Genomic DNA, 9731 nt, shown 5'->3' with positions numbered 1-9731 from the left:
AGTCATCTCCCTGCCTCTCCGCTCCCCCCTTATCCCTCTGTGCTATGGGGAGGGGGTGGAGGAGAGACCCTGGGGAGCAGCAGGAGGGGGCGAGCGGGGGGCGGAGTGTGGGCAGAGTCTCGGGCTGCAGAGGCGGGGCAGGGAGCTACTACCAGGGAAGATTCATCCCCCGCCCGCGCTTTCCCTGTCTGTAGAAATTCCCTCCAGTTCATCCCCTTTTCTCTCCTTGTCACATATCGCCCAGCATGGCAGAATCTCGGGGTCTGTCTGCAGGGAAAGAACCTGGGGAATCGTGATGGGAACGTACCTAAAGCCTGTTCTCCCACCTCCACAACTGCCCTTCTCGCCCTGCCAGGCTGCAGAACGACGCCCACGCTTCACTCCAGCCCTTGGCACAGGGCAGAGAAATGGCTGCAGCGGAGCCAGTTCAGGTAGGGGTTCTTGGGGGGTGGCTGGTGGGTTGCTGCAGGAGGGAGGGGGCAGCAATACACAGGGGGTGGGAAGGTTTGGGTCTGGTTTGGAGGTGGGAGCGGGGCAGGAAATTCCCAGGGTGGAGTAAGGGAGGAGGCCAGGCAGGGCCGGCTTTAGGAAGTGCGGGGCCCGATTCCAACAGTTTCGACGGGGCCCCGACAGGGATGACTAAAAAAAAAAAAAAAAAAACGTGAAAAAACCACGTGGGGCTTGTACTCACCGGGCCGTGCTCCTAATCTTTGGCAGCGGGTCCTTCGCTTGCTCCAGGTCTTCGGCGGCACTGAAGGACCCGCCGTCAAAGTGCTGCTAAAGACCCAGAGCACTGCCGGGTGAGTAAAATTTAAAAAGGCGCCTCTAGCCAGGGATTCTCTGCCACTTGTCCCCCACTCTGGGCAGCCCTGCCACTGGGCGTGGGGCCCTTTTAGGCGCGGGGCCCGATTCGGGGGAATTGGTGGAATTGGCCTAAAGCCGGCCCTGAGGCCAGGGTGTGGCAAACCTGCTGGGACTTGTTTAATAAGTGCCCTGGATTCTAGGATCAGAGCCATGCAGTTCAGAGGGGAAATGTCCTAATTTGTGGGAGAGGAAACAACCCACCTAGGTGAGGTTAGGAAACACTGACCAGGCTCCCAGTGCTGGAGCCTGACCCGACTGACCAACGGCAGCTGCGAAATATGAAAGGGGCAGCTTAGGGGCCCTGTCCCTCCCTTCATATCCAGCTCCTCGCAATGAGGAGGGTGTTGGTATCTACCAGAGAATTGTCCCTGGACCTGCCAGGGCTCCATCTCCTGTATGAGCCCCTGGCTAGTAGGTGTGTGATGGATCTGCTGGGAGAGACCAGGGGCTCTCTCTTCGTCCCATCACCTGGGTGTTTCCTGGATGCTCTGGTACCAGATAGATTCATGGAGGGCAGGTCCATCGATGGCTATTAGCAGGGATGGGCAGGGACGGTGTCCCTGGTCTCTGTTTGCCAGAAACTGGGAATAGGCGACGGGTGAATCACTTGATGATTCCCTGTTCTGTTCATTCCCTCTGAGGCGTCTGGCACTGGCCACTGTCGGCAGACAGGATACTGGGCTAGATGGACCTTTGGTCTGACTCAGGCTGGCCGTTCTTATGAGTGGTTTGGGGGTTGGCCTCTGACTGCGAGCCCCTCAGAGCTTCCATTTGATTGGCTCCTTTCCCCCATGAATAGTGGAGTTGTGGCTGGGGCAGCAGGCACTGAGTGGGGGGCACCTGTTGTTTCAGGGGCCGGTGAGCTTCCAGGAAGTGGCTGTGTATTTCACCGCGGGGCAGGGGGCTCTGCTGGACCCCGCTCAGAGAGCCCTCTACAGAGACGTCATGCAGGAGAACTATGAGAACGTGACCTCGCTGGGTAAGGGTTCCTGTCCCCTCGGTTCTTAGGAGGGGAAATGCAGAGTTAAGGCTTATGGCATCCCCACAATGCAACCTCTACTCTGCCCTGTTTCAGCAACACCCCAACAAGCCAGTGACACACACCCTAGCGCTCTGCCCTCCCCTGCTACAGGACGCTCTGGGAACAGCGCACAGGGGCAGCACAGCACGAAGTCTGACATCTTCTCTTTGCTAGGGCAAAACTTGGATTCCAATGTGACAAACAGAAACTTCTGACCCCTGGCCGGCACTCACACACTGCTCCCACTCCACACAAACCAGCTCGGACCTGCAAAGTGAGATCACCCCTTTCCCCTCGCCCCGAGGTCACAGACTTCGCTTAGCTCTCACTGAGCCCTGAGGATCACTAGCACATGTGTCACCAGGCTGCTGACAATCTCGGTGACAAGACCTCACCCCTGTGCACCTTCATGGACCCAGCCTCCAGCCCTTAGCACGGGCATGAGGCAGACTAGGCCCCCAAGTTTTACATGCAGCTCTCTTCATATCACAGTCACATCTCTGCCAAGCTGCTCCCAGTCATCCACAGCTGACACACATGCAGGAAAATGCTGGTATTCCGATCCGTGGAACACAACACAAACGGTGGCGTGTTCTTCTTAGTCGTTCTTCATAGCTGTAGCTTTCTATGGCCAGAAAGGACTATCTACAATACAGGCCAGCCTTTCCCTGCTGTAAAATGGGCTGGGGTTAAAGTAATAGAAACGTCCCATGAATTCCCTGATCTCCCTTGTTTTCTTTCCCCTGAGCAGGGTGTCCAGTTTCCAAACCTGATGTGAACTCCCAGCTGGAACGAGGGGAGGAGCCGTGGGTCCCGGATCTCCAGGGCTGTGAGGAAGGAGAGATCCCCAGAGGTGCCTGCGCAGGTGAGGGATCATTAAACCAACTCAAAGCTCTCAGTGCCCGAAGGAAACAGCTGGGAGTCCCTAAAAGCCTTGTGAGCTCTCGGGGTTCAGGAGTATCCCCAGGAGGCCGTGTATCCTCAGGGCAGCTGTCGCTCATGGCTTCGTGCGCATCCTGACTGACACCTGGCAGAGCTCCCTCCCTGAGGGGATGTGGAGGCAGAATTGTTCCCCTCCTCTCTCCCCTGTGGGGAAGAGTTGTGGAGAATCCAGCTACTAGGTTTCTTTTCTGTTTCTCCAGCTCTAATTTTGGTTGTTTTCCCCTTTCCATCCCTGTGTCTGAGGTTTCTCTCTCTGTCCAAGCAGGTGCTGGGATGGTGAGTGAGGAGAAGAAGCAGAATCCTCAGCAGGAAGATTCTGAGCAAGTGGCACCACCTGGGGGATTATCGCACGGCTCCAGAGGGAATGTGTCCCGGCATCGTGTGCAGGGCAAAGCCTGTGGGAGTCAGCACAGGCCAGAGAGGGAGCAGAGAAACCAGCCAGCGGAGAAAGTGGGTAACTCCATTAATTGTCAGGGAACTCACCAGGACCTCCTGGAAACCACAGCCCAGCCGAGAATACCCACAGGAGAGAGAAAAAACACATGCACTGAGTGTGGAAAACATTTCACTAACCACTCAGTCCTTTTAAAACATCAGAGAATCCACACAGGAGAGAGAGCCCATGAATGCAGTGAGTGCGAGAAAACCTTCACTCTGAGCTCTACCCTTAGTAACCATCAGAGGATCCACACAGGGGAGAAACCCTATGAATGCTGTGAGTGCGGGAAAAGCTTCACTGTCAGCTCAGACCTTATTGGACATCAGAATATCCACAAGGGAAAGATACCTCATCAGTGCTCTGAGTGTGGAAAAATGTTCACACAGAGTTCAGCTCCTATTACACATCAGAGGATCCACACTGGAGTGAGACCCTATGAGTGCCATGAATGCGGGGAAAAATTCACTGTCAAGAAAGCCCTCAATACACATCAGAGGATCCACACGGGAGAGCGCCCCTATGAGTGCTGTGAGTGTGAGAAACTGTTCAGGCAGAAATCAACCCTAATTACACATCAGGCAAGGCATACAGGAGAGAGACCCTATCAGTGCTGTGAGTGCGGGAAAGGCTTCAGTGTGAGCTCAGACCTCATTGTACATCAGAGAATTCACACGGGAGAGAGACCTTATAGATGCTGTGAATGCGGGAAAAGTTTCACTCAGGGCCCACACCTTACAAGACATCAGGGTGTTCACAGGACCGCGAAGCAGCGTAGAAATGTTGTGTAGGGCAGAGAAAAGACTTTTTTTAAAAACACATTTGCTAATTCCCACATAGTGACCTTGTGGTTTGTTTGCACCATTTGTGTCCCTCTGTTCTCTCAACTGCCTCGTGTGTTGCCCACTTGTGCCTTTTACAGGTCGCCCTTTTCTGGGGTGAGTAGGGTGACCAGACGTCCCGATTTTATCGGGACTGTCCTGATATTTCCTTGTTTGTCCCGCGTCCCGACCGATGTGTGGTCGGGACACTGGACAAACAAGGAAATGCTCCAGAGCCCAGGAGGCATCGGCAGCCCCGTTTATTCCCCTGCGGGACCTGAGCAGGACAGGGGGGCTGGGGCCTGCTGCCCCCACTCCGGGGCCACCGCAGGATAGCACCAGCTGGGCAGCAGCCCAGAGGCGACTGGCCAGGGGCTGGGCTGTGCGCAGTGTGCGTGCTGCTGGGTCCCCGCAGCAGGCCCGGGCGCCAGAGCCGCAGCCGCTGAGCTTGGCCATCAGCCGCTTCCTCCCCCCGCGGCAGTGGGAGCTGCAGCAGCGGCTGCTCCCGAGTCCCACTGCCAAGGGGGGGAGAACAGCTGCCGCCTGGCCCCGCAGGCCGCCCCTCTACTCTCCCTACCGCCCGACTGAGTCCTGCCTGCTCGGGGCCAGGCCGGACTCTCACTCACCCTGGCCCCGCGCTTCCCCTGTGTCTCCCGGGCCTCCCTCCAGCGCTTGTGGAGGAAGGGTGTTTTTTTTTTTTGCCCCGCCCCCCTGTCACGCCACCCCCCCTGCGTCCCCTTCTCCCGCCCCCCTCCCGCGTCCCGATATTTGACTTGGGTGATCTGGTCACCCTAGGGGTGAGTCCTGTGCTCCTTTCTCCTGTGAGTCATTGGAGTGTGTGTCCTTCCAGCAAGGAGTTTCCATCAGCCCCAGGTGGGGGAAATAGGGGTGACCACAAGTCGCCTCACTGAGTGAAAATGGACATGGGGTTTGTCTTCTGCTCTAGGATTTCCCTGGGCGTCGGCGTGCTGGAGGTAGCTATCCTGATGTAAACACACCGCTCTGTTTGCAGTGCTGACATCGCCCGGGCACAGGGGTTGGGGTTAGCCGGCATCTTCCCCTTTGGCCTGTCCTAATGGACACCCATTTTCCTGGTCTGGACAATCCCTGAGCATCACGTTTATACTGTCACCCCAGTAGCAGAGCGATTGTTAGTCACCAAGTCCCCCCTTTGCTGACAAAATGTCTCCTCCCCAGTTGTGCTCACGCTGGTCCAGGTGGTGCTGGGCAGCAGGTATTTTTCTTTTTTACCATTTTCCTTATTTCAAATACATTTCCATGTAACAAGGAGGAGCAGGAGCGGGACAGATGGATCATTTCAGCCTCTGCAAGGCCGGAAGGCAATGGGGCGAGTCGGAGGGATTCCCTCCTTCCCCATCACCGTCACTGTATCTGCTGACTCCAGCAGCGCTGGTCTGTGTCTGAGGCACAGTGGAGTTTATCCACCTGTATTTTGTGTCCCCCCCCCCCCCCCCGCAGCAGAGAGTCTCCGCACTTAGGATCAATTTGATCCTGTATCCAACTCATTAGAGCTGGAGATGAGTGTCCCAGGCCTGGGTGGGGAATTCCAATGGTGCAGGCGGGTGATCCGGCCAGGAGAGAGGCCTCTTCCCAGCTGTCTCTCCCTGCAGCAGCACCTAGGCTTGGCAGGGAGGCGACCCCTGCCCCCCGTATCAGCTGTAGGGCCGGGCCCACAGGATAGGCGCCTCTCCCCGGCAAGGCCAGGGCTGGGGTCAGGCCTGGGCAAGGGCAGCTCAGGCTCAGCTGGGTTGGTGCAGGTTGGAGGCCGGGATAGATTGGGGCTCAGGGAACGGTGCCCCTCCCCTGGCCATGGCAGCCCCCCGGGTGGGTTGTCTGAGGGCCCAGGCGGCACTAAGGAGGCTGCTGGGTGGCTGCGCGGCTGTGCAGCTTCCAGGGAACTCGGGCTACTTGTCCTGTACTGTAAGTGTAAGTGCTGTTATTTGGAGCAAGAAAAATCTGTTGTTGTTTTTTCACATCTATTGGAAGTTGGAAACTTGGTTTACAAGCCCGGCCGTAATCACGGAGACGCTCCCGACACCCACACACTCCTCCTTGCGTCTGCTTTGCACAGTTAGACTTGAAGCTCCTTCCCCTAGGAGCTGCCTCTCGCAATGTGTGTGTCTAATACGACACCGAGCGCAATAGAGCCTCAGTCTTGGGTGCAGCGTCTCAGGGCCGTCCTTACCCATACGCAAAGTGTGCAGCTGTGTGGGGCACCAGCTCTTCCCCAGCCCCCGCCCCTGCTCCGCCCCCACTCCCTGGAGGACTCCAGAAGAGGTCGGGCTGCCCTCACCCATAAGTAGAGCGACCCGGCCTCCGGCCTGCTCCGCTCCCCGACTCCCAGCCGCATGTGAGCTACATCCTGTCAAACTAAGCTAATATCAAAGTATGTGACCAACCAGCCTTCACCAGGAGAGAAACCCCACAATTCAGGAGGGGCAATAAAACACTTGCACATTCAAAAATTGAAATCTCAGAAAATCTTTGAAGACTCAAAATCGGAAATAAATTTACCCATTTTCTTATGAAGTAGCTAAACCTGCTTCACTATGCATCTCATTATTTGGCTGTATTAGTTACAAAAGTTTTAGCATCACTATACTAAAAGAAAGAGAGAGAGAGGGAAAAAAATAACCCAAACGACACATCTATAAATGATCTGAACTAGCCTAGAAAAAGCCCAGAAGCAATTTTCTCAATAGCTGGAACCAGGGCTATAAGATTGGACAGGTCACTCTGTGCTTTGAGGTTCAGTGGGAATTCCCTGCCCACTCCCACGTCTGACCCTTTCTTTTCCAACCCTCAGGAGACTGACTTGGGATCATAGAAGATCAGGGTTGGAAGGGACCTCAGGAGGTGTCTAGTCCAACCCCCTGCTCAAAGCAGGACCAACCCCAACTAAATGATCTCAGCCAGGGCTTTGTTAAGCCTGACCTTAAAAACCTCTAAGGAAGGAGATTCCACTACCTCCGTAGGGAACCCATTCCAGTGCTTCACCACCCTCCTAGTGAAATAGTGTTTCCTAATATCCAACCCAGAGCCTCCCCACTGCAACTTGAGACCATTGCTCCTTGTTCTGTCATCTGCCACCACTGAGAACAGCCGAGCTCCATCCTCTTTGGAACCCCCCTTCAGGTAGTTGAAGGCTGCTAGCCAATCCCCCCCCCGCCCCTTCTCTTCTGCAGACTAAATAAGTCCAGTTCCCTCAGCCTCTCCTCATAGGTCATGTGCTCCAGTCCCCCCACCCCCCAAACATTTTTGTTTCCTTCCCCCGGACTCTCCAATTTGTCCATATCCATTCTGTAGTGTGGGGCCCAAAACTGGACGCAATACTCCAAGTGTGGCCTCACTAGTGCCGAATAGAGGGGAATAATCACTCCCTGAATCTGCTGGCAGTGTGCCTACTAATGGAGCCCAGTATGCCATTGGCCTTCTTGGCAACAAGGGCACACTGCTGACTCATATCCAGCTTCTCGTCCACTGCAACCCCTAGGTCAGGGGTCGGCAACCTTTCAGGAGTGGTGTGCCGAGTCTTCATTTATTCACTCTAATTTCAGGTTTCGCGTGCCAGTCATAAATTTTAACATTTTTAGAAGGTCTCTTTCTGTAAGTTTATAATATAGAACTAAACTATTGTTGTATGTAAAGTAAATAAGGTTTTTAAAATGTTTAAGACTCTTCATTTAAAATTAAAATAAAACGCAGCGCCCCTCGGACCGGTGGCCAGGACCCGGGCAGTGTGAGTACCACTGAATATCAGCTCTTTTGGCCCAGTCCTTCTTGAGAGTGGGATGCGGCTTGGACACCAGCTTAAAGCCACATCTGCCCAGGACAGCACAGCACAGTGTGCAACGCAGGGGTCACATTTCAGTTATTTTCACTTTGTGCAACTTAACCCTGAGGTTCTCAGCCCTGGGATGAGACTGTGGAATTCCCCAGCCCATGGGAAAGATCATGAGTGTAAAATATCCCCCAGGGTCATTACATCCCTGAGGGATCATCTGTCTCTGGGTGCTGGGGATAGAATCAGGACCTTTCACTGCCAGGCCTCTGCTTACGACCAGGACCAGGTCAGCCGTGATCAAGTATAAACAGTGACTGACAATGAGCCTTAGCCCACCTACTGTTGTTAATGGGCAAGGCGGTAAAGCCTAAATGTACAACAATGGCCTCATTTTGGGTACCCGCATTTATCTCTTTGAACTGCAGGGACCTTGTTCCAACTGCATCTGAGTCCATGGGCAGTGCAGGGGTCCAGCCCCTCAGAGAACCAGCCCCGACGCACTTCAAGGCAGTATCCCGGGTTCGGACCCTACATCAAGAGACATTCTTGAAGTCTGGACCCAGCCCACCACAGTGCTCTGGCTCCCATGCTGGCTAGCGCGGGCCAAAGGGGCTGTAGGGAAGGTGTAAAGCCCTCCCCCACCCTGGGAAATTCCTCCAACAGAGGTGCCACTTGTGCCTCCCCCCAGCAGCTGCAGGCCCAAGGAGTGTTCCGGGGGGTGGGGGGGGGCATGGACAGGCTGGAGGAGGAGGGGGTGGAGCAGGGGTAGAGCTGCACCTCAGTCTTATACCCTGGCAAAGCCCCTAACACCATTAAAACGGGTGCAGCACTTTACTCAGCTGAGCTGCAACCTCTGTATTAACCATGTAGTTAAAGTGCTGCGACATCGCACCCAGGGAACTAGCGGCATCTGCAGCAGCATCTCTGCTCAGCACAGCTTCCCCAGCACAGCTGAACTCCCTCCTTCTCCCCGATGGCTGCGTCCCAGACTCCTGCCCCAGGCCCCCTCGCTCTGGTCCCAGATCCCCTCCTGCCGTGGAATGGACACGTGGCCGGAGAGCCCTGGACACTGGAGTTCTCTGTTTATCCCACACCATGGACCCTGCAGGAGCGCTAGTGCCAGCTCCCCTCACCCGCTGCCCTTGGCCATTGGCCTGCAGCCCCCAGCTGGGGTAGAGGAGCCCATTCTCCATGGACCAATGAGTCCCTGGTCTCTCTGCTGGGACTCACAAACAGGGAGAAAATCGGAGCAGGCCTTGCTGGGTATGGTTGTGTGTGACGGGGTCACCTACCTCACTAGGGCCCAGGCCGAGATCCCAGCACATTCCACGCCAGCCCCTGACCTGCCATCAGATGGACTTTCAGCCTCTGTCCCTGTGGTTGGGGGGAGGCATTGAGTCATTGCCCTGGGGGCGCTGCTGGGCGAGGGAGGCGATTTACCTGCTCACACACCCAATGGACTAGCTTTACTTTAGTTATTATCTTTGAAAAGTCATGGAAGATGGGAGAGATTCCAGAAGTCTGGAAAAGGGCAAATGTAGTTCCCATCTATGAAAAGGGAAATAAGGACAAGCCAGGCAATTACAGACCAGCCAGCTTAACTTCTGTACCAGGAGAGAGAATGGAGCAAATAATTAAGGAGTCCATCTGAAAACATCTCGAAGATAATAAGGTGATAAGCAATAGCCAGCATGGATTTATCAAGGACAAATCGTGTCAAACCAAACCCTGGTAGCTTTCTTTGACTGGGTAACAAACCTTGTGGATGGGGGGAAGCGGTAGATATGCTATATCTAGACGTTAGTAAGGCTTTTGATACAGTCTCACATGACCTTCTCAAAA

General features: G+C 55.0%; 1 protein-coding gene across 1 annotated transcript; it reads left to right on the top strand.

Annotated features, from left to right (window-relative positions):
* Positions 1-308: 308 nt before the first annotated feature.
* LOC128829333 (zinc finger protein 383-like) lies at positions 309-4054 on the top strand. Its single transcript, XM_054014713.1, has 4 exons — positions 309-431; positions 1717-1843; positions 2637-2750; positions 3093-4054. The coding sequence occupies exons 1-4, from the start codon at positions 408-410 to the stop codon at positions 4052-4054; spliced, it is 1227 nt and encodes a 408-aa protein (XP_053870688.1). The 5' UTR covers positions 309-407.
* Positions 4055-9731: the final 5677 nt, after the last annotated feature.

The sequence above is a fragment of the Malaclemys terrapin genome, chromosome 25 (assembly GCF_027887155.1).
Source record: "Malaclemys terrapin pileata isolate rMalTer1 chromosome 25, rMalTer1.hap1, whole genome shotgun sequence".
Lineage (NCBI taxonomy): Eukaryota > Metazoa > Chordata > Testudines > Emydidae > Malaclemys > Malaclemys terrapin.
This window is presented reverse-complemented; position numbering and strand designations above follow the sequence as displayed.